General features: G+C 41.1%; 1 protein-coding gene across 1 annotated transcript in view; it reads left to right on the forward strand.

The window, feature by feature from the left end:
• IGSF3 (immunoglobulin superfamily member 3) overlaps positions 1–26,290 on the forward strand; it is a 1,951,941-nt gene that overhangs the window by 1,848,953 nt on the left and 76,698 nt on the right. Inside the window, exon 8 of the mRNA XM_044071533.1 lies at positions 10,438–10,842. Coding sequence (XP_043927468.1) covers positions 10,438–10,842 — 405 coding nt within the window. The remainder of the gene's footprint in view (positions 1–10,437; positions 10,843–26,290) is intronic.

Raw genomic sequence — 26,290 nt, forward strand, 5'->3', positions numbered from 1 at the left:
AAAGCCCTGTAGCTGACCCAGAAACAATTTCCCATGGTCCTAAGGGAGCTAAAGCTTCTATGGCTAAAAATCCTGTGCCCCCTGAAAGGGATTCCAGAGCCATAGATAGATGTGGAAAGAAAATATACACCTCAGCAACTCTGGCTATGAGAGCATTAAATTGTCAGTTTCACATGTTGAAATACCAGCAATTCCTAATGTCTCAGTTAAAACAAAAAAGGAGCGCACATTCTGAACAGTCTGAATTCAAGGAAATGCAGGATCTGTTGCATGCAGCTGAACAGGTGGGCAAACATACTTTACAATGCGGATTTGATTCATTGGAAGCTTCCTGTAGAGCTGCTGTTACTGGCTCTGTCATACGTAGACATGCTTGGTTAAAAGAAAAAACCCTTCCTGATCATGTTAAAGCAAAATTATTGGATGCACCTTTACAGCAGGATGTATTATTTGGTGTCAAAGCAGAAGAGGTTTTAAAGAAAATGAAAGATAAGGCAAAGTCTATGCAAACGGTCAAGGATTTTTTGCAGGTTCAACCCCCTCGTTTCAGCAGAAATTGGCCAACAAAAAACTGGTCCTTTCCAGCTTCTGACAGATCACAGAGGGGCAAATACAGATGCCCAAGGGGCAGAGGTCAGCCACAAGGCCCTTACAAACCTCGCCAATGGGGTACTGCTACCCAGAAAGGAGGAGAAGACAGGCCCCAAGCTAGCAGAAGACAAACACAATGACTCAATCCTCAAACTACCAAGCAAATCTCTCCTGGCAACTCCCTTGGGAAGAAAATTAGCATTTTTTGCAGACAACTGGCACATCATCACAAAAGACAAATGGGTTCTAAACATTGTCTCTCAAAGATACAGATTCCACTTTCCTACCTTACCAAAGATAAAAGGAATGCCAAACCTGCCAATAAATCAATGGGCAGAGGCACAAAAACAAATTACAGCTCTCATGGACATGAGAGCCATTCAACAGGTACCTACACAGGAGCAAGGACAAGGATTTTACTCAAGACTCTTCCTAGTCCCAAGAAAGGACAAAGCATGGACACCCATTCTGGATCTTTCAATTCTGAACACCTCTCTGAAAGTACCAAAATTCAAGATGCTAACACTACAGCAGCTTCTTCCCATGCTGGGCAAGAATGCTTGGCTAATAACTTTGGACCTCAAGGAGGCATACCTGCATGTCCCTATCAGACAAAATTGCAGAAGCTACCTCTGCTTCATTGCAGGTTCAACCCATTATCAATTCTCTGCACTGCCCTTTGGCTTATCTACTGCGCCCAGGGTCTTCACAAAATGCCTGGCACCAGTAATTGCATACTGCAGACAAAGAGGAATTCAAATATACCCATACCTGGACGACTGCCTTATTCAAGCAGAAAGCAAGGACATTCTTTTAAAGCATCTGGCATTTGTCAAACACCTTCTAAGTTGCCAAGGGTACACAGTAAATGAAAAGAAATCAAAACTAGTGCCCTCACAAAACATAATATTCCTGGGTGCCAGCTTGAATACAACGGCCCAGATGGCTTATCTCACGCCAGACAAGCAACGACAGCTGATCCAATATTTCAAAATAATTCTGCAGGCCTTGGGATTCATGGCATCTTGCATGCTATTAATACCATTTGCAAAACTGCATATGAGGAAATTACAATGGTACCTGAAAAGTGTATGGACTCAGCACAGCCACAGCTTGGAAACAATGATACCACTCATTCCCTGCCTTCAACAGGAGTTTCTATGGTGGGCACAGGCATGTCACCTCAACAAGGGTCAGCCTTTCACCTTACCCCCAGCTAGGCAAACTATGACAACAGATGCATCGGACTATGCCTGGGGAGCACACATGGCAGGACAGTGCATTCAGGGCAAATGGACTACAGATCAGAAGCATCTGCATATCAGTCAAAAAGAAATGCTAGCTGCACAGAATGCCCTAACAGCTTTCAAGGACCTTCTACACCCAGGACAACTAATAATAAATACGGACAATACCACAGTAATGTGGTACATAAGCAAGGGGGCATACATTCCTACCCTCTATGAAGGCAAGCAATGACCTTGTGGAACACAGCACTGACTTACCAGGTTCAATTACAAGCACAATTCCTACCAGGAAAGAAAAACACATTGGCAGACGACCTAAGCAGAAACATCATGGATCCACACAAATGGAAACTAGATCCACAAGTATTTGCAATGATAGCTCAAAAATGGGGACGCCCAGACATAGATCTGTTTGCAAACCCCCACAACCACCAACTTCAAAAATTTTGCACAAGGACCTTCCATCCACTAGCTTGGAAAGTGGACGCCCTCTCATTCAGTTGGAAAACATTAACAGTGTATGCCTTCCTTCCACTGCCTCTTCTAGCAAAGGTACTGCTGAAAGTCAGATTAGAGAGGCCACAAATGATACCCGTTGCACCAGACTGGCCACACCAGCATTGGTATCCAATTTTAAGGAACATGGCCCACGGCCCACCATGGATTTTGCCACAAATTCCTCACCTGCTCACCCAGCGAGACAATCAGATTCTACACAGCCAGCTTAAGACTTTAAACCTGGCTGCATGGCAAATTACCTAAACAACCAGCCAACACCTTTATCCAAAGCTGTTATGGATGTCATTCTGAAGGCCAGGAGGCCCAGCACCAGGAAAACCTATTCAGACAAATGGAAAAGATTTTGCGTCTGGAATCAGGCTAAAGGCCAAAATCCCCTTGATCCAACCTTCCCTCAGATTCTACAATATTTAACTGAAATGTTACACAAAGGACTTTCCTTTTCATCTATTAAGATCCACGCCTCAACAATTTCAGCTCATTACAACACGGATCCACCTTTATTCTCACATCCACTCCTAAGACAGTTCCTCAGAGGGGCTAAGAACATAAGACCGCCAAGGAGAGCACCAACACCTACTTGGGATCTCAACTTTGTTCTGGAAAAGATTACACTGCCGCCCTTTGAACCAGCTTTTTCAGCTGATTTAAAATTTCTTTCATGGAAAACTGCCCTACTACTAGCAATAACCTCAGCTAGAAGAGACTCAGAGCTACAGGCACTAATGGCAGGGGAACATTTCCTCATTTTTCATCAAGACAGAGTCTCTCTACGAACTAACCCTTCCTTTATGCCAAAGGTAGTATCCAGTGTGGCCCTAAACCAAACCATTCACTTGCCCACCTTTTTCCCAAATCCCCAGAACAAAGGAGAAAGACTCCTGCACTCTTTGGACATTTACAGGCAATTACGTTACTACTTGGATAAAACTAAGGCTTTCAGAAAAACTGACCAGCTCTTTGTAGCCTATGCTACAGGATCACAAGGAAAAGCTATCTCAAAACGGACCATTTCTAAATGGATAGGGAATTGCATACGTTTCTGCTACACACACCATGGAAAACCGGTACCTGCTAACATTAGGTCCCACTCCACCAGGGCTACAGCTACATCAGCAGCCTTTCTCAGGAGAGTGCCAACCAAGGATATTCTGGAAGCTGCAACTTGGAGTTCAGTGCACACCTTCACCAAGCACTATCACTTACCTCTATACTCTAAGACTAGAGCTGGTTTTGCCACTGCAGTTTTGCAGGGCCTACTAGCTTCTTCTAACCCTGTCTGACTCCACCTCCCATCCTTAGCTTTGGGATTCAACCCAAGTGTGATGACTGCAGCAGGGTAACACGATGAACATAGTACAGTTTTGTACCTACCATAAATGTAGATGTTCGAGTGTTCACCCTGCTACAGTCCAGGTTACCCTCCCTCCATCCCCTCTGAACTAGCTGAACTTCTCTACCACTGTATCCTATACTACCTCTGTGGTGTATTTGCTTGTGCCTAAGGGTATTGTTTTATTTTTACCTAGCTATATGTATATATATTTATATTTTGCCTACCTATTGGGGGCACCTGACATCTGGGGCAAGAAAAACTGAAGAAAATGGCATTGGATGCCTCTTATATACCCCTGGTGCACTGACGTCGGGGAAGAAGCGACAGCAACTGATGCCGGACCAAGACTTTGGCATTCAGGCCGACTGCGGGGACTGCCTGATGGCAGGATAACCCAAGTGTGATGACTGCAGCAGGGTGAACACTCGAACATCTACATTTATGGTAGGTACAAAACTGTACTTTGTGAAATCCATGAATCCACAGGACAAAGTAGTGGAACTGTTTATACAGCAAAGTTTAAAGCACCTCACATGGCATTTTACTTTAACCATTCTGGACAATTCAGGCAGCAGTAAAAACTAAGAACAGCTTTTAGTATAGTTAGAAGGTAATTAAATGTGGTTGAAATAATATCAGTAATAGTTCAACTAAAGCAAAGCTAGTAAAAGCTGTTAAAGTAATGACATAAGTACTCGGTGTAGCACTCCATTGTATACAGCATCGACATACAAATTCAGCAGGACAGTATCAGATGTGCAATCTGTATTCTGAGATTGCATGGTCCACCTTTTGTGATGGCATTCTAACACTCAAAAGTGTATGGAGTAAGAGTTTCTGTGCCACAGCATACCCCATTGTGGGTTGTATTGTGCATAATTCGGTGTGTAGTAATAAACATATTCTGTATTTCAGACACGCCATTAAGTATATTAAATAATTGTGTAGTCATATTGTTGCTTTTTCTTTACATGAACTGATGTACTTATTCTATATCTGAAATGTGGCTGTCGGTCTTGGTGGTTGTTAGCATTAATTAGTGTACGTGTCTGTTTTATCCTGATAGTTATAAAATGAAACAGAGTACAAAGGAGTACAGGGGGTTAATCCAGATAAAATTGCTTTAGCTAGTAGATCTAGGAGACTATTCCTCTCACAGGGAGGGCATCAGAGAAACAAACATGCCTTGTTGAGGATTCAAGTAGTTTATTCAGTTAAGAAGGTAGATGAATGAGTCTTCTTGTTCTAATTGCATTACTTTCAGCTGGTCAGTTATTTAAAACCAGTTAGAGAATGGGTAAACTGTACATCAACACCCTGATTGGAGAACAAATGTTTTCCAACACGGTATTAATGTGCAAGTAATGCCTGCTGACAAACTAGTCCGCCTCTTCACAGCAGCATATCAAGCCAACATGGAGCTCAGATTGCAAAAAACAACAAACAGCTGCCATTATTTTTATGCTCGCTAAGGAGTGGTTCTGCTGTTTAGTGAGCATGAAATGTAAAACAAAAAAAAGAAAGTGTGTGTGTGTATCTGAGAGAGTGCGAGAGAAAGCAAGAGTGATGTGTGACTTGAATGCATGTATGAAAGCAGAGGAAACTGTGTGTGTGTGCGAGAGATCGAGAGAGAGTGAGACCAATCTTATGTGAGTGAATGTGTGTATTAAAGCAGGAGGAGCCTGTGTATGTGAGAGAGTGAGAGTGGTCTTGTGTGACTGAATGCGTGTATGAAAGCAGCGGAGATTCTGTTTGAGAGAGATTGAGAAACAGTGAGACAGATCTTGTGTGAGTGAATGTGTGTATGAAAGCAGAGGAGAGACTGTGTGTGTGCATGTGCGAAAGCAGAAGAGACTGTGTATGTGTGTGTATAAGAGATAATGGGCTGTATGTAAAATTGTTGTTTTGCTTGCTTATTTTTTAAGCACTATATTATTTTTTATACATGTTTGATGTAAAATGCTTCCTCCAACACCATTAACATATAATTTAAGTTTGAAACATTAAGCAGAGGAACTATTTTGCATTAAAAATGTATAAAAAAATAATGTAGTACTTAAAAAATAAATAAGCATGTAAAACACAATTTTACAGAGCGCCTATTTAAGCTCAATAATGCCCTCCAGGGTGTGTGTTAATGTGTGATTAATGCCCTTCCAGGGGTGTAGAGGTCCTAAGCTTGTCGAATCGGGCCTCATAACACCCCTGGGTGGGCATTAATTACACACACTGTCAGGCATTATTGCTTGTTTATAGACAGTGGTGGGAGGGTCCTGGGGAGGTGATTGGAGGAAAATCTGGAAGCTGGCTATACATGGAGCCAACCCCAAAGCTTAGATGCAAGTTTCTTATGAACATTCCTGAAAAAGCAGAAGGGTTTATCATCTCAGCAGCCTATGGAACTTCATTCTTAGTTTCAGGGTTTGTATTCCTATTGTTAACAAAATAAATAAATAACACACCACGAGCTACCACTATAGAATTATATTTAAGAAAACATTTTCATCTGAGCTTCATCAGGTCCAAGTAATAGAGTGGTTTACAGTTTGGTCATTGAAAATGTCTGCATTATGAGGCCATCACCGGACTTCATTAACCTGTTTTGTATCACATGTAATACGAAAGGCGTTGTTTGCCTCTTTGGGGCTCATATTCCTCAAAGCAGGTTATGAAGTATTTATTACAGAACTTTTTCCAGTCTGACTTGTCCTTATCGATGCTTGTATCATGTGTAATATGAGAGGCTGTGTCCATTTTTACAAGACTCGTTTTTCCTGAAATACATTATGAAAGACTAATCATCCTTTATTTGGCAAAAAAGATTACAGTGCCTGCTTATAAGAGCCTCATATACACGACTAATGTGACCAGTTCCTATACTTCTTCCTGATGAATTTGGGCCTTTTTATATGCAGGGGAAGTAGTCACTTAAAGCCACACTAGGTGACTCCTGTTTTTTGAAAAATACATGAATCCTGAGAAATAGTTTAGAGTGGAAACAAGCAGAGTGCTCATTTTTACAGACTCATGGATTTGCACAAGTAGGAGAAAAAAAATGTAGGCACCATTTGAGACCCCGGAATGTTTTGCATAGGTTTTTTGTGCCCATTGAATAAAATTCCACCAAGTGGTAAACTGAAGACTGTACAAAACCTGTAATAAAAAATAAGTATATCAGATATTCTTTGAGCATAGGCAAACTGTGCCCATGGTGGAAAGAATACAGCAGTGTGGGCTGCAGACCTGGTATAACAATTTTCACTGCACTACAGATTATAGAAATGATGTTAAATGCAGGCTAAGTGGCTAGAACATCTGTGCCTGGTTTCTATGAAGTATCCACAGTGAAAAGGAGAATGCCCCTGATCTCAGAGTGTGGTTTTATGATGTTCACTATCGAGCCTCTTCCTGTGTCTAGCAGTTAGTGAGGGCTCTTCTATTAAAATCCTTCCTGTTTTCAGGTTACAGGTAGTGAAGTCAGTGCAAAAGAGGGCTAGATAATTCTGTGCCTGGCTAGATAAAGGGCTGAAAACTGGGTTGAATCAGGCGGAAGACCAGTTAGCCAATCTCCTGAGAGGGGGGAGGGGTGCCATGGGGCCAGGAGTGGAGTTAGATGATGTAAGAGGATGATTTAATCAGCATGGGTATAAGATGCCATTTGAAGTAATAGGCTAGTGTTTTTTCCCCTTGTCTCACTCCTAACAACCGAAGGAAAGCCAAAGTCCAAAATCAGTAGTAGAAAACATTTTCAAACATCTCAAAGTTGCTGCTTAAATTTGTACACGACAAGGTAAAAAGCATTTTCAAACTCCTGACAGTTCCTATTTAGGTTTGTACACATTTTGAGACCACAAGAAAAAAAAAATAAAAGAAAAAAAGGGGCTTGTTTTCTGTGTTATTAGGTCATCAGACAAGTTGTACCAAGGTAGTTATAAAATAGGCAAAAGACATTGACCAGTTAGTTTACTGGTTGCCTGTGCATAAAATATATTCTAATGTACAGGAGAAAATTAGTACAGACCTCACAGACCTCACATTCAGTCACAGATCTCTTTTCTATGACAGACTTCAACATCCAACAATCTGCAGCCATCTTGAAAATATATTTAGCAAGGGAAAACTGTCAAACACAGAAATATTCCAAACACACAAACTAGCAAACGTATAAAAAAAGCAAATGCCAGTAACTTAGACCGGACTGAAATACATTATTCAATTTCTGTACTAAAAACTCAAAGTGAAGAATTTTACCTGATCAGGAGCAGCAGAAAGAAGGTAAAAATAACCTGTTGAGGAAAGTGAAAGCATGAGCCCCACATTTCTTTGGAGAAGTGCTCTTCAGCCAGACGGCCCAGGACCTGGTCAGTAATCTGAGGAGGAAACAGGCCCTGACCTCTATGGAGGGCCTTTATAATCTCCATCCTCTCACACCTTCCCCTTTGTCTTCTGCAACCCCAAAAGTGAGTGAGTGTGCCTCAGCACTAAAGGAAGACACTCTAGCATCACATGGTCTTCCTCCCATTGGTGCCAGCAAAGTTACCCAGGAAGATGACTCCCCTGGCTACTGATCTGGTTGAGGGTTATTGGGGGGGGGGGGAGTCTTTAAGATATTTATGTCTCTGAAGGTAATTTTGGCAGTAAATACAAGTGACATTACATACTTAATGACAAACTCATATGCTTAGGACTCTTCAAGTTTGGCACCAACTGTTACCAACAGTGGGCAGTATAGTGGTGCAATAGTTTTCAGTTTTGCACATACTGCTTGGTTTTCTGGTTTGGTTCCTGCTTGGGGAGCCTTCATTGCAGAATGTACATGTCTTCCTTATGTTTGTATAGATCAGTGCTTTGGTTTCCTCCTATCTCTCTCAAACATTCTGATAAACAAATTGGTGAGTCCAAATTGTCCATAAGTGTGCATGTGGTGTTCAAGAATGTTTGTGTGCATTCCCAGGCAGGCATCCAGTTTAGAATTAGCTGCTTTACTTTATTCCCATTGCCGAGATAAACTCCATCCCCTTTGTAACCATGTGTAGAATAAAGTTAGTATCAGGAAAATGATTATTACTAACTAGAAGTAACTAGTTTTCATTTTAAGCTAGTCAACATTTTGTATATTTACCAAGTCAAAACGTTCTTACTCCAAATTTGCAAAGTGCCATCCATGGGACCTTTCTTTATGAGATGTTTTTTCTCCTTGCGGTGTCTCCCACCTTCCATATTCATGTTCAGTGTTTTTGGCTGGGGTGGGGGATAAGGCTATATGTAGGTACTATATTAATCTGATTGTATTCAGCCTTAGAACTACTTATTGCATCTTATTAGTATATGTTATCGTATGGCTCCTTTACTTGTAACTACTTCAGTTTTAGTCCAGCTCACTGATGAAGAATGAACAAAGAGAACTACCTACCCTCCGTCACAAAGGTTTGATCAGTTTAACAAACTATCTGAACCATACATAAGCTGTAATATGTGTACAGTGCATAAATAGTCCCCAAATGAGCATTTTAAACATAACTACAGTATAGCTGTAGTACACAAAGGCTTGGGTTAGGCTAGAAGCTCACAAAACACACTGATGGAAAGACTGAGTTAAAAATAAACCAAAACCAGGTTAAAAAAAACTCAGTCAGGCACACTGGAACCAATAAAGGCTAGTACAAGTGTAATGGCATAAGCCAAACGTAGGTCAATAAAAACAAACTGCAGCTATCCACCAATAAGTAGATTCTTTAATGCCAGAAAGATTAAGCACTTTTATTCCTCAACAGGGAACTTCATCAGAATATACCATTACACAACTTAGACACATAAATACACCGAGGACATATCCAATTGGTTACATCATTAAAAATGACCAAAAACTATTGGTCCACCACTAATTGAACCTATATACACATTATAAACGAACTAAACTAATAGAATCTACTTGTTGGTGGATATATGCAGTTCATTTTTATTGACCTGTGTTTGGCTTATGGCATTATACTTGTAGTGGCCTTTATTGGTTCCAGTGTGCCTGACTGAGTTTTTTTGTCTGGTTAGGCTAGAAGCTTCCAGTATAATTTCTAAACTGGAGAATACCTTTACCCCAGTGTATGTTTCCAGCTGTGTTAAATGTGCCATATCATTAATATACAGCTCAAGATTTAAAATGCATACTGTAGTGCAAAAGCAGTAATAGACACTTGCACCTCTTTTTTGGAGATTTTATAATGACTACCTCAGGAAAATTTCCTGTTTTTTATTAATTCTAGGAGGTAGTAAATGCATGGAATAGTGAAGCAGAGTTTCTAATACATACATCTTTGGGGTTCTTAGTAATGTGGAGTTTCTTCTTTTGTGCCACATTTTTTTGTTTATGAAATAATCACAGGGCTTGTCTGTGCAAAGCCCATTCAGTAATTAGTAGTCATTGAATAACTGGAGTTTCAACGGACTCTGTCCTAGAACAGATTACTTTATAAATGCTGCTGCATAGAAAAATGCCAGCTACCTATATAGCTTGTTCTTCACATAGAGATAAAATAGTCATACATAGCCATATGCCTTATCCTTGCCTTTCATCTTCATGAAAATGAAGTGTAGTGTGTGTTTATTAATGGTATGCAAATGTTGGGGCAAAGTTTAGTACTGAAATAAATGGCTGTGTGTTTGTGTCTGCCCACAGAACAATGTGAATTGATATTTTTTCACTTATATCAGTCACACTGTTTTACATCTGATTTTCATTTTTTCCAGATAAGAATCTACAAGTCAGTAAAATTCCTCAGACCATCAGTTTTACAGAGAACAGTCACATACCCTTGAATTGTAGTATTGTGAACCGAACCAGTCAGGATTCACGTGTCTCTGTAGAGTGGTACATCAACAAACCTAACATGGAACAGCAGCGCATCGTTCAACTGAGCCACAACAATGTGTTTCACTATGGAGATGTTATGGAGGAAGGCAGTTTAAAGACAAGATTTCAGTTTGAGAAGCCCTCTGATGGATTATATAGATTAGTAGTACACAACGCAAACATTTTAGATAGTGGGTCTTATTTCTGCCATGTGGAAGAGTGGTTAATAAACCCCGACAATGTCTGGTACAAAAGAGCAGAAGATCGGTCAGAATCAACTGTCATTACAGTTCAGCGCCCAGGTAAATGAGAAGCACAAATTTTACAATTATCTGTCTTGTAGCATTAGTTTGACCATTGTTTGTTTCTTTTAGGTAGTCATTTATTATGGAAACAGCAGTTTGATAATCCTATTCCATATATTTTTATCATAAGTTCTTCTATGATTGTTAATCTTAGATAAAATGCTAGCTGTTATGCATGTTATGTATTAGTCATGTTTACATAAGAGTTTTGCGTCTGTTACTGGCAAACATTTCTACAAAGAGCCACTGCGGATCAAATATGGAACAATGGCACCCAGTTATATTGAAATGTAATGTGTAACTTTTTCTTGCTGTGCCATTTTTATGTGTCAAACAGCACTTCTTACACCCACTCTAATTAAATGTTTCCATCCTTTTGCTGTCATTTTAGAGATCCTAACTAGAGTCTTACATGTACAGAAACATAGCTACCGATAACAGATCTGCCCCTTTATTCACTGTCTAACTTCTTCAGCCTACTTTCAGCCCTTCACTGACAATACCTTTGTATTCCATACATGGCTAATTGTTAACTAATGTGTTACTTTCTCAATGGTGCTGCTGTATTTGATGCTCATTTTTTTTTTTTGAAAATATGCTTCCTTATGTTATAGCAAATCTGTCTACTTGTGTTTTACTCCATTTCATGCATGTATCTTACTGAAATATGCCAGTGTGTTGAACTTTGTAGCCAAGGCTAAACTATTGGAAAATTTGTGCCAAAAATGTCCCCTTTCTCCAGGTGTTTCATGTGGCTGCTTTGGAAGTGTTTATCCTCTCTCTAGCCTCATGAATAAGGTGTCCTCAGTAATGCATGCACTGCTGAAAAGGGGCCTCACCAGCTGTCATTGCATCTGTAGCATTTCACACTTCTTACCCAGCCCTTCATACTGCATTGTTAATGGAAATTGCTGAACATTATATCATCTGATAATATAGAGCAGTACACACTATTTTATTTGTTTTTTTTCCCAGTCACATTACTTTACAGTTTGCATTTGTTGTGAACTTCCAGTTATTTTGCCAGTCTTCAAATTCTTTTGAAAGCCTCATATTGAGCTGAGTTTAATTTTGGATCAGATAGTTTGCATGGTATGTGTCCTGACCCAGAAGACACTTATCTATACACACTGTTTACAATTATCGCAGTAGGTAGTCTTTATCGATAATAGTAAGACACAGTAAAATAGTATGCATGCAGTTCTGATGTACGTGTGACAATTACACTGCAGATCATTATCTCTTTACAGATCTAAAGCTGCAAGAAGTTTTCAATTATCAAGTTTAAGTCCCCATTACTAAGAAATTAAGAGGATAGTGGGTAGTAGTTAGGTAAGCATGAGGGAAAAAAAGTATAATATAGGACGTGATAAACACCAGGAAGGTGAGTTTTAACAGAGTTTAAAAGACGGGTGGTATTTTAAGTTTCAAATAGTGAAGGGAATATTGATGCTACAGTATGAAATGTTTTACAGGAAGTGTGTCATTTTGTAAAGGGATGTGATGTATAAGGAGCTCTGTGGAGGAAGATCTGAGGGGAACAAGTAATTCATTTTCTTTTTACAGAATGGCAGTAAGCAGCAGTGGTGTTTATATCTTAGGGAAGAAAAAAATTTATGAAATGCCATGTTGATCCACTTAGAGAAAACACAAAGACACTGATGTGATGCAATATCTTTTATCTGATCGATATAGGTTTTACAGTTAATTGAACTTTCAGGCTGGTATGAGCCATTTGTCAGGCGTTGGGGGTAATGGCAGTGGGTTGGTACTACAAAGGATTAGAGTGGCCATATAAATAGTTGCAGTGATACATTTGGTAAGAGCTGTTAAGATGGCTTTTTTGTGAGACTGTTTTATATAGCTTGTAGTTATGATGCAGGAAAATCCAGCAGTAAATTATGGGGCAAGCATAATCTAGTAATGATGTCAGTAAAACTTTATGTTGTTAGTTTAGCCTCTTTAGCGATCATTTGTGTTATAGTGTAGCAGGGTTGAAGATGGCTTGAGATTTTTTTGGTTCACTTTACTGACATGACTGGAAAAACTAAGTGAAGTTTTAGATCAGAGCCCAAAGGTATTTAAGGGAGTCTGCATTGTCTGTTGTTTAATTAGGTAAAAATGATGACAGCTACTAAGGCCAGGGATACTAGTTTAGCATCTAGTATAATGACCTTAGTTTTGGTAAAGCTAATGTGGAGGTGCATTTGTTCAAACCAAGAATAAACAGAAGCAGGATGTGATCAGAGATTGCAGGTTGACTGGAGAAATGTCTGATCAGAGAAGTATAGTTGTGTGTGTGTGTGTGTGTGTGTGTGTGTGTGTGTGTGTGTGTGTGTGTGTGTGTGTGTGTGTGTGTGTGTGTGTGTGTGTGTAAGATTAAGATGAGATTGGGGATTGGAGGTGCATTTGTTCAAACCAAGAATAAACAGAAGCAGGATGTGATCAGAGATTGCAGGTTGACTGGAGAAATGTCTGATCAGAGAAGTATAGTTGTGTGTGTGTGTGTGTGTGTGTGTGTGTGTGTGTGTGTGTGTGTGTGTGTGTGTGTGTGTGTGTGTGTAAGATTAAGATGAGATTGGGGATTTCAAGAGGAAGAAAATTTCTACAGAGGGAGGAGAAAATAAAAGGACCAAGTACAAATTTCTAGGATACACTATTTTGTAAAGGCATTGTATGGTAGTAAAATAAGGAAAATATGGGTAACCACATTAAGAACCTATAAATAGGGATCCTGTAAATTAATTTTTATCCACACTGATTTATATGGTGATGAAAGAAAGAAAAGTACTGAATTTATTGCGGCCTGAGCATCAAAAGTGATGATGTTTGTCATATAATAGGCCAAATGTTTTGATAAACTGTTTTACTTATCAAGTAACAGAAAATTCCAGGACATTCAGGAAAGGAGAAAGGAGTAACGAATCCAGAAGTCATTAGAGATGGAAGCAGAATTGTATTTGGGGAAAAAGGACAACAGTAGTACCGCTCCATGTTTGTATTGTCGATCTGATTGGTGGGGTATTACATGTATGCAGGAGTGGGAGATGAACAGAAAGTAGGATTTTAGGAATCCAAGGTGAAAGATGTTTGCACTTCATCTGCCATGATTGGGAAAGTTACTTGTGAGTTGACCATTATTCTAAGGTGAGTGATGCTAAAAGTAGTAGAAAAGCCAAGAGGGCAAATGGAATGTTGTAACAGTTGTGGCAGGTTTGTGGGTAATGGAGAGTAGATTAATGTGCAATGGCTGGAGTGGGTGGGAAGAGTAGCACATTTATGTGAAGAACTTTGGCTTTTAGGACCGGTAACTTTACTAAGAATTGTTCATTGCAAGAATTGGAATTGAGGTTTCTGTTTCTGCCTGTGGGAAAATCTGTCATTCCAAATTATGTATGTATGTTTTTATTTATCGTCATATTTTTTTTATTGTGATGATTTTTAAGATTAGACAGCTTTCTGTTTTTGTTGTAGTCTGATTTACATTTGTCCAATGGGTGTCTGCATCCATTTCTGAGAGAGTGATAGAAGAGTACATAGACTTTTTTTTTTTTTTGTACGAGGCTTTATCTCTGTATCTCATGATGGGTTTTAGATCATAGAGTGCCCAGATAAATTATATAATTCTAATGTTTATAGTGGTTTCTTGGTAAAATGTATTTTGGACTTGGAAGCATGCTGATTAGAAAGTACTCACAGGCAGTGTCATGGTTATTCTGAGGAAAAAAAGAAGACTATAGTTCAGGAAGGAGATAGGACACAGGTGTTTTTTTTTTTTTTTTTTTTTGGCACCTGCAACTAACCATTAACTGCTCCCAGGCTTGTCCTCATCCAGCAGGTCTACTGGGCTGTCCTTCCTTCCTTGGAGTAAATGCATCCATGCTTGGGCCAGTGGGGAGATGAAGGTACCTGGGACAACATCATATCGGTGCCTGGGAGTGTTTTCTTATTTATTCTCTTAAACCCACCCCTGTGCATACTCATGGCATTTTAAAGGGGCGGGGCGGTGTTCAGTGGTTTTGCAGTGTATTGCCCATGCCTCCATGTGCAGCACAGCCAAAGTCCCACCTCATCCCCTTGTAGCCAGCACTGCCCATGTGCTCCCAGCCTCCGACAAGGATCAGTCATGGAGGTGTGCCTGTATGTGACCTCCCTCAGGATTGGCATGCCCATCTTCCCTACGTACATGAAGCGCCTGAGCCAGTAATTGTACTCTGGTCACCTGGTCCATAGTCGGGGCTTATAGCTCTCTATGCCACCAGCATGGTTACAGCACAGGTATGATGATGAAACAGTGAAAGTGAATGGTTAAGCCATGGGTAGAAGGGGTTTTGTTTATGAAAATTAGTGTCAAGGGGCAATGGTCACTAGGGGACAGTGTAAAGTTAATAATTCTTTTTGACTGGTTAGTTCTGACCCACTGAATGGTGGAGTGCCTGTGGGAACAATGGTTAGGTATATTGAAGGCTTTTAGTTTGAAAAAGGTTGTGGGCAGTAGGAGTATTTTGGAATAAGTTGCTAAGGGAGGTGGAATGTTTGAGGTGAAAGTCACCTTAGGATATTAAGCTTCTGAACTGTAGAACCCATTGTTAAAATTAGAGAAAATATTTTGCAAGTAGAGGTTAGAGGAGATGTAGACAAAGTTGATATGAAAATTAAGATGACAGTTTGTCGAGTCTTTGACACCTACCAAGTTTGTTCACCTGTTAATTATAAAGATTGTGGTATAGGAATTTGTGTCATGATTGTATATGAACTGGAAGGGATGTCAGTCTTTTTTCATCTGTCAGATATTCTAGAAGCATGTGAATGTGGTGTTAAGCCACTGCCAGTAGACGATGCCTGACCAATAAAAGAGAAGCATCATGCAGGCTACGCAAGTATTGTTTTGCTGCCTGAAGTAAGCAGTTAATCCGCTTCTCTAGTTAATTGGTCATTCCTAGGCCTTGATCTTTGCAGTGCAAAGTACATGTTTTTTTATTTTATGTTTGTGTATCAGAGAATATTTTTTTATGATTTTATGCTTTAACGATGTCCTAAGAGAAAAGTACATACAAGCATTCTTGCAGCCATCAGATTCCTCAAAAATACATTTTTATTTAGAGTGCTTTTTAAAGGAAGAATCTCAGTTTTGCTAATTGTGCACGTTGTGCTAAATTTAATAAAAGCTTAGTTACGAGGGAAAAGAAATTACAAGCTATGAAGGAATAGAAGAAGTGACTTCTGGTAAGTCACGTTTCTTCTGCTGGGTCTATTCCCCCATTAGTCAAATGTTGGAGTCTAAACTTTTGAAGAAAATGTTAAAAAGAAAAGAGCAAACTCATCAAGTAATACTCCCATAATTAAAAACATTAAGAATTATGGAGCCAGCATTAGGTATCCCACATCAGCAGGCATGAGAAACTGAGAGACTTGTCATACTAAATGAGGCCAATTTTGTTCTCACTGCTGGTTTTAGAATTTATCCTCTCTCTCTCTCACACACACACCAGAGTGTATGATATCCATTCTGTCTCTCATGGTTTTTCAAAGTACTTCAGTCTCTCATCAGTATTATATGGGAAGAGAAAGGAAGTAGAAATGAGGCAGGCTGTTTTAGTGTCTAAAATTGCACTTAAAAATGGTGCGTGAAGCTGAAGTCTTTTATACTGAACTGGCACCTCACCTAAGTGTTATGTTTAATCATAGCCTCACCTCAGGCATCATGCCCACTGAGTGGTGCACAGCTACAGTTATCCCACTCCACAAGGGGGATCCACCTTGGATCCCGGGAACTACCATCCTATCAGTCTGACGAGCCTGATCTGCAAGGGCATGGAACGCATTATCATGGAACTTATAAACAAAGACATTGGCAACCTTCAAACACTGGACCCCACCCAGTTTGGGTTTTTGAAGGGCCGATCTTGTCTCCTGAACCTGATTGACTTCTTCGAATCAGTCTCCAGAGCTGTGGACGAGGGTAAGGCGGTCTACACAGCCCATCTTGACCTCGCCAAGGCCTTCGACACCATCCCTCACTCTGGAATCATAGATAAACTTACTAAGCTGGGCATAAATCCCTACATCACTCGATGGGTTGCCAACTAGCTTACTGACAGAACCCAGACTGTAAAAGTAGCCGACTCCAAATCCAGCTCCAGACAAGTGACAAGTGGAGTACCTCAGGGTTCAGTCCTGGGATCGCTCTTGTTTGGCATCTACTTCTCTGAAGTACAGGCCAACATGAAGGGACTCTGGCTAACAAAGTTTGCAGATGACTGCAAACTTGGAGCCATTATTGAATCCCCAAATGATGTGGATATTCTACAAAAGGGCCTTACAGAAACAGATGCTTGGTGCCAGAGCCATGGGCTCAAGCTTAATGCCAAGAAATGTATAGTTATCCCCTTTGGGAAAAAACATGTACCCATGAATTTACCACATAGGTGGCAGTACACTAAACACCGAAAGTGTGATGAGAGACCTAGGGACAGAGGTGGACAGTGATCTCACCTTCGACAACCACATTGCCATAACAGTCAGAAAATCCTGCTATGTGGCACACCTCATCACTAAGGGCTTTTCATCCAGAAAAAAGGAGTGCATTGTCCCACTATACTCATCCGTCATTAGACCCATTATAGAGTACAATGCCCTATTTGGTATGTACCTCACAAAACATCTGCAACAGCTGGAAAGGCTACAGATATACCTCACTAAAAGAATCACAGGCCTAAAGCAGATGCCCTGTACTGACCATCTAAAAAAACTTCACCTATCCTCTGTAGCATATCATCTACTCAGAGGCGACCTCTGCTCAACATACAAGGCCATATCAAACCCTGAGCTGTTGGACATGCTCCACTTAAAGAAATCCCAATCCCTCAGAGCCACACGCTCTAGGGATCTAAATCTTGTCATCATAATGAGCAAAACATGCTGGAGGGATAGATTCCTGACCCAGAGACTCCCCATACTCTGGAATAGACTGCCCATACATGTCAAGCAGAGCACCTCCTTGGCGCTCTTCAAAAAAACCTTGATGATTGGATGGGAGATGGGAAATTCACTCCGGGGATCACGTCAGTCCCCTTGCTAGACAGGGGTCCAGGGAAATAAATTTTGTGGTAAGAAATATCCAGGGAATTGTTATGGCTAGGCTTGTATAGGCCCTATGACCGATAGCCTAGTACAAACCTATGAACCTATACAGAAAACAACAGTCTCCCTTACCAGGTATCCAGTTCAATCTTTCACTGTACCTGTGTTGGCTTTCCCTGTTTCTTCACTGAGTGCTTTCCTGAGAGTTATCAATGGGATATCAAGAGACCAGACATTAGTGAGGGGGTGCCTGCTTTTCTACTGACTATTAAACATATGGAAGGGATACCCAAAATGTGGGCGTGCAGGGATTGTCAGGACCTCGGTTATTTGAAATTACTCCTCTTGTACATTTTGATTATTATGCATTTGCCCAGGAGTAATTTGCTTTATGACATCAGGCTATTCAGTTTTCAGCATGCCATTCAAAGCCTTACAAATTAGGGACTACCATTTCAAAACAAAGTATTCCCATCTTCTCCAAAGAAAGAGAGCTCCTAGCCAGTTCTAAATGGATTGGATACTGACAAAAGGGATACAAAATCTTCCTTTTGGGCCCATTTCCATAGGATGTCACATTTGTTGAAAATTTACATTTAATGAAACGTGTTACATGGGATTCTAAGGGAGTTTCTCCCACAAAAATGGATGTGTAGTGATTTGCTACAATGTAGGGCATATAACTCTTTTTTACCTTCTATGTTCATTTCTTTCTTTGGGGATTTTCATGTTTCTCTGTCACTGGAGCCTGACCTATGTTCACCTGCTAAAAAGAAACCTCATGCGATTTATAGTGTTTAGACCCATCCTAAATATATCTAAAAACATCCTGTGATGGTCTTGTTGTTACTGACCTGGGTGTGCTCTGTGGTGATTCAGAATGGCAGCAGTACCGTACCAAGTGACAGAGGAAATGTAGCCCATGACAGATCTGATAAAAGGATCTGTTTCACTTCTATCCTAGATATTTTTATTATTTTAAAACTTACTACTAACATTTGAAGTTTTACACCATTTGTATCTGCTTCTGAATGCTGGGTGTTAGTTAATTACCTACTTTTGACACAAAGAAGTGAAGATGGCCTGCTCCACTCATTCTGGGGTCACTGTACTCCTTGCGTCACTGATTGTGTTTAGGTCTGTAGACTATCAGACCCATACAGTGCAGTACCAGGCATAGACTCTGAAACAAAGTGGTAATTCTGCCTGAAGACCCTGATGATGATTTTCTCCTGGACTTTTAGGGTTCCTGACTTCACTATTTTCTTAGTGCATTAGACATGTGATGCTGTACTGTGGAAGTACTGAAAAAATCTACTGAACTGCAAGATGTAGTCTTTAAAAGGATGTAGCTTCAGTCAGGTAGTCCTCCACATAAGGATATGTGTCAACTCTTTTTAAGTCTGATATAGAACATAGGCATCCCCTGATTATGTCAAGACAAAACCCCTGGATGCACCTTTAGATTAGACCCTACTATGTTCGGTTTACTTTCTCCAAAAGTTTGAAATGAATTTGAAGAAAAGTATAAAATTACAAAGGACATGAAGCAGGTGTTTAATTTTGCCATCTCAGTGTATTCAGGGTAAGCTAGCAACAATTCAGCCAGCAAAGACAATACTAGAAAAAGCAAAGAGTTATAAATGAAAAACCGTACAACAGCAGCAGCAGCAAAATCTGGGACTTGCCAGCAAGACCACTGGCAGCAGCCAGTGACGGTCCTTTCCATCATCTGTGTCCATGCTCCTTCAATCTCCAGGAGTAAAAATTCTATCCCATGTCACAATTCAGTGATTTCAAATTATGGCAGTCATATTAGTCAGGGAAGGAGATTTAGCAGGCTACTCCACATAATTCAATGCATTTCCAATGCCCAAACATATTGCAAAGTTTCCAAGGAACAGATCTTCTCAGTTCTGCCTTTAACTTCTCAGCTCTTGGGCAATCATGTAATACAAGTATCTTTGCGAAGACAAAAAAAACTATTTCTTTGGCTCTCCTCTATCATTCTTCCCAGCCATCCCAGTGATCCCCATCCTTAACCTTTTCTGCCTGCTTCTCCTTCCACCTCCAGACTTCTCTGATTTTTGAGTTGGGGCTAGAGCAGAGCTTAAGGGCATCCTGGGGGGGGGGGGTCATCCTGGTCCCTGTGTCTGTGATTGGGGGCATCCTTTTATGACTATCCAAAGGCAGGTGTGTAATGGGGATCACCTCACTTCACTTTCACAGCAACTTACTCAGTGTCCACACCTAATTCAGTGTTTGGACCATTCTACTCCCTCATGTCACCTGACCTCCAGGAGGGATCAGTGTCTGTGTAACGCCACTAAGACCTACCATCAGGGTTTAGTAATGCACTTGCTGCACTGTAAATTGCCTGTGATGCTAATTGAACCTGTGTTGGCTGGGCTGTAGTCAGGACTTTATCCCTGTAAGCCATCAGAATGGCAAGAAAACAACGTTTTTTTTATATTCTTCATTGTGCCAGACAGGGTGGCCAGTGTAAGCCCATTGTAGATCTCACTAGCTTAATCCAGTCCATCACAACAAAGTTCAGAATGTTGATACTGCAGACACTACTTGCCCTGCTTAAAGCAGTACACTTTTATGGTAACCATGAACATGCAGGACCAGGATGCTTATCTGCTCATTTTCATACACAAAGCTTTCAGCCAGTTTCTCAGATTTTTTATATAAGGGACTCAATCCGTTACCAGTTCATGTCCTTGGCATTGGCTGTTTACCTGCAGTGGTGACTACATGCCCTGCTCATTGTTTGCTCACCTCAAACTTAGAGTTCATGTGTGTCTTTCTGTGGATGACTGCCTGATTCAAACTGCATCCTTTCAAAGACCTACATCTTGCAGTTCACCAGATTTTTCAGTACTTCCAAAGAGTGGCATCTCAACAGAATACAATCTGAGCTGTCTCTTTCCCAAGCAGAAGTTCTGTCTTAGAGGCCATATCTTCCATGATAGCATTACCCCAGGACAGGTTGCAACTGAAGGGGAACTTTATTCTACCCATATCAACACAAAAAATTGTAACTACAAGGGCATTACTCCTGGCTGTAGACTGCATGAGCTCTTTTGTCTTCATAGTCCCCAATGCATGACTGCACATGAGAAAGATGCAACAGTTCATCAGAAGTCTGTGGACTTAGAGCCCAAACTTGTAGAGTATGCCCTAGTTATACCAACTCCTCATGCCAACTCCTCTGGAGGCATTCTAAGAGTGGCACAGTTAGCTTGTCCTCAACTAAGAATTTTCCTTGATTCAAAAGCAAAACCTCACCAAGCTTAGCCATGAGGAACATCTTCAAGACCTGAATATGTAAGGCGCATATGGTCCCCTTTCCAGATGGAACAACAGATGAATCTCAAAAAGATGTTGGCTAACTACCCACCCTTGACATCTTTCATGACATCACTAGAGAGAGGAGCTGTTCAGATTTTCATGGGCAACACATTAGTACTGTGGTATTATCAACAATGGATATATAGACACATTCATTTTCCTAGTTACAAATTAGCCATTATGATCTGTGAGCAAGCAATTTAGATGGACTTGTGATCCAAGCCATCTGCATTCCAACCCAGCAAAGCAGAATGTCAGACGCTCAAAGCAGAGCAAGAGACATCAGTTTCACAAGGATGCAAATTCGGCAAACATCTAATACCTAAAAAGATGGTATTGAGAATGTTCAGTGTATTCAGGGCAAGTGAAATAGCTTGTGTAGCCTTAAATACAGAAAGAGAAGATATTCACTTCAGCTAAAAAAATTTGGCTTTAAATGATGCAGAAAGGAGCTTATTTTATTTGAAAGTCCAGATAGCCATGTTTGAGTGAAACCTGATGATGGGATGGATGATGGTCACAAGACAAAATTGGTAAAACCATTTTGTGATGAAAACATCAGCAAATGGTTGCCTATCATGCACTTTAGGCAGGGGGTTCCTTTGCTATATTTTCTAGGTGCCGGTTTTGGAGCATTGACTGTAGTCTGGCCCATTCTGTCAGAGAAATTTCATGTTAGGTCACTCATGATGAACTGAGATATTCCAAATTGGCTGACAAAATAAGGAGAGAGAAAGAGAGTAAAGGGGCAGAATATAGACATGAGAAAGTCTTGCAAGGATTACCTAGAAGTGGATCAAGAAGGGTCTAGTCAGGGCTTTACTCATCTACTATTTTGTGATACCTTGCATGCCTTACACGGGCAGAGTGCACCCTCCTCCATCTTGGAGTTTTGTCCTGTTAACCAGGTGTTACTGATCCAGGAAACACTGAGTAGTAGTATTTCAGGCTTTAGATTTCAGAAAAGCTCATAATATCTGGTTGAAACATATTAAGCCTTGCATCTTATTCAGTGAGCTTGTTAGTAATGTTTGATGTGTTCATGTGCCCAGTTTTAAACCCAGAACCAAAGGATGACTGGATCTAAAATGAATATTTTGTTGGAGAATAGCTGAAGATTGAGCCAGGGTTAGATGACATTTCAAGTACAAAGAAGGAACATTTAAAAATTACTGAAAAGAGGGTCTCCATATAATATTTGTCAAGGAATATTTTAACCTGTGAAATAAGGCAGTCCAAGTCACAGCAAATTAGAGGTCCACATAGGAGCTGTCTTTTCTCAGATATGTTTAGAGGGATGTATGCTGGAAGCAGAGATGTGCAGTGAAACAGAAAACATATAGCCAGTGCTATTGGCCAGGGTAATAACTTTAGAGAAGAGCAGTTACCTTTACTAAATCTGAAGGATATGTGCAGGCAGTCTATAGCCTTAGGGCTGTTCGTATTGCTAGATTGAGATAATAGAGAATGTAATAGGAATAAAGTGCTGAGGATAGGTGAAAATACAAAAAAGGCATGTTGCAACAAGTCCACTCTGTATACAATGGACAATTTTTACTAGATTGCCATTTACTTGCAGCCAAGGTCACACAGTAAATGAATTACATGTAAAGTAAATTCTGAAGATATTGTAGTTCCAACACTGGCGTTAGTGTATAAATAGCAACGATAAGACAGTTGTAGCTAAAGGTACCAGCATTTAAGGATAGCACTTGCAGATCTGACTAGAGAGATCAGCAACATATCGGTGAAGTGAGTCATTTTGACAGACAAAAGTGAATTTGATTGTCACTACAAGGTGGAGTAATGTTTAACAATCCCTTTTCTTTGCAGGCTTGTATAAGAGGGCTGTAGCAGACTATATGGAAGGTTTATAAGTAGGAGTTACAGGGTACACACTAGCATCATCATCAACAGCCCCCTTTTTCCCATTTTCTATGTGGGGTCAGGGTGTCTTGTTAACTTTTCCATCTCTGTCTCTCAAATTCAGTGCCACTCTCTTGCCTTCTTCAACACACATGCCTGACTGCCGCAAATCTTCTTTCATACAATCCATCTACCTCTTTACTGGACATCCTCATTTCCTTTTACCTTCTTCCTGTCTGTCCCAGATCTTCTTCACCAGATTGTCTTCTGCTTTTCTGCACATGTCTGAGCCACCATAATATGTTTTCTTTGATCTATTCTGCAATTGGAATTACTTTGGCTTCTGCTCTTATGTCCTCATTTCTTTGTCTATCCCACAATGTGCATCCTGCCACTCTTCTCAGGCACTTCATTTCCATCACCTCTAACTTGTTTGTCTGCTCTTCCTTTACTGTCCAGGTTTCTGTACCATACAGAAGTACTGGTCGTGCCATCATTTTGTACACCTTACTTTTCAGCTTCTTTGGCATTCTTCTGTCACTCACTACTCCTGATACTGTATGCCAGTTGGCTGCAGACCCTCTCTGTTTCTAGCTTTGACCTCTTCATTCAGACTTCCCTCTCCTCAGTCATCCCTCCCAGACACTTGAAGCTATTAACCTTTTGTATGGTCTTCCTTTCTATCTCAGTTCTTAGCTTCTCTGATTTCCCCAATCTGCTGCCATTATCACTGTCCTATCTGTGCTTAGTTTTATCCCATGTGACTTTAGTTTTGCATTCCATTCACCTCTCCTTTGCTGAAGTTCTTGCTCAGAGTCTTCCTGTAATGCTACATCATCTGCATCTTGATTTGTCCCCTCCAACCTGTTTGGTAATGTAGTCCAACACCAGTATGAACAGCAGTGGGCTCAGAGCTGAAACCTGGTGTACAACCACTCCCACTGGGAACCCCTCTGCAATCAAACACTGTTCGTACTTGAGTCATTGGGTCCTTGTACATAACCTGTACTAATTCTACCAATGTTTCTGGGACTTGGAACCACCTCAGTACTGCCCAAATCAGCTTTCTTGAGATGTTGTCATCCACTTTCTCTAAGTCTAGGAATGCCCAGTTGGACTCTTTCCTCATCTCTAGCTTCTTCTCAACTACCTGTCTCACTGCAAATATCAGGTCAGTTCTGCTGCATCCTGATCTGAATCCGAACTGCTCATTTCCTATCTTACTTTCTACTACTCTGTGCATCCGTTTATAAATCACTCTTTCCAAAATTTTCATGCAATGTGACAGGAGTTTGATGCTCTGTATTGCCCACAGCTGTTGATGTCCCCTTTGTTCTAGTACACTGGCATGAGTATGCTTATTCTCCAGTCATCTGGAATACTCATTTCTCTCCACACTGCTATGAGTACCCTCAGGAGCCATTTCTCCCTTATCTCACCTGGCATCTTTATCATATCTGCTGTGACCTCATCTGAGTCTGCTACTTTCCCTGACTTCATTTTCTTTAGTGCTGTTCTTATTTCTTTTAGGGTGGGCTCCTCTTTTTCTCTCATCGTAGACTGTGTCTGGGGCAGTACAGCATCTGTGGGGTTTTCTTCATTCAGAAGTTGCTGAAAATACTCTTTCCATCTGCCTTTGATGCCCTGTGGACTGGGTGAACAGGTTGTTGCTGGCACCCCTTATGAAGGGTGCCTGACTATCTTCTTTATCTTTCTGTCTTTGCCTTGCAACCTGATGTAGTTTCTTTGTGCCATCTACTGAGTTACTTTCCAGAAGTTGGTAGAGCACTTCCAATGCCCTGTTCTTTGCTATTGCAACTCCTTTCTTAGCTTCTTTGTTAGCCAGCCAGTATTCTTTCTTAGACTGTTTCCTGCACTCCTTCTTTCTTTTGATGACTTCCTGGAATTCTGCATTCCACCACCAGCTTTCCTTATGTATCTTATTTCCATACCTGGTTCAGCCACATAGCTCTTCAGTAGTCCTCACACATGCTGTTTTGAGGTGCTGCCATTCTTCTTCAACTCCAGCTATTTCCTCCTCTTCTTGGGTGCTAGAACCATGATTAAATGTCCTTCAAGGATGCATCTGCAGTCATAACATATGGGTTGTCCTGCCTCAGGCAGCCCTTCGGTCGGCCGGATTCCAAAGTCTGGGTCTGGCCTCGGCTGATGTCGCACTTCACCCGACGTCATAGCTCCTGGGGTATAAAGGCATCAGCTGATGCCATTTTCCTCAGTCTTTCTTGCCGCGCGGTGCCCGAAGCAGAAGCTGTTCGCAAGTGCCGGTCGGTCAGATCCAGAGATTTCAGCTACCGAAGACTTCTAAAAAAGCTAAGTACCCCGTTGGGGACTCTTTCTTGCCTCAGCCGATGTCAGACAAAGTAAATAATTGTTTAACTTGTGGGAAACAAATACCTCATAAGGATTTCCACTCTTACTGCCTTCCTTGCTTAGGCCCAGACCACAACGTATCAGCTTGTTTAGCCTGTGCTTCCTTCAACCGACGGACACTTAGACGTCGGTCGGAGTTTGCTGAAGAGTTTTTTGGTCCCGCTTTTGCATATAAAATGCCGTCGGAGACTCCGACTACACATTTAGCCAAAAAACGCAAGGAAAAGGACCGACACTTGCGGCCCGCGGTTTCGGCTGAAACCACGGTTAGGCCTACCGCGAGTGTCTCTGTTTCGGCTGAAACCGAGTCCTCGGTTCTTCCTTCGGCCCAAAGCATGCCTCCGACAACCGAGGCCTCACAGGCCCTGGCTGAGTCGGCTACAGAAATTCATACCGAAGAAGCAGGCTCACAGGAATTGTCCAACACCATTCCGTTGGACATCTCTACTCCTGCACGTGGGGCTGCTAGACCCCCTGCTTCTATGTCTGTTAAGGCCTTCTCCAGGGCTAAGGCAGCTAAACTTTCCAAGGCCTTACCTACTAAAGCTCCCTTTCACAGACCTTCCTCAAGTTCTCAGATTCTCAGCCTCGCTGAGGACCTTATTTCTCTGATCAGGGGATCCCAACCTCACCCAGACAGGGCCTCACAACCTCCTCCTGAAAAAAGGCCTAGGACTGAACCCCCTGAACCTCTCTCCTCTGACTATTCCTCGGATGGATCAGAGTTATCAGACCATCAGGAAGGACC

Source organism: Protopterus annectens, chromosome 5.part0 (genome assembly GCF_019279795.1).
Source record: "Protopterus annectens isolate FY-2018-M chromosome 5.part0, PAN1.0, whole genome shotgun sequence".
Classification (NCBI taxonomy): Eukaryota; Metazoa; Chordata; order Ceratodontiformes; family Protopteridae; genus Protopterus; species Protopterus annectens.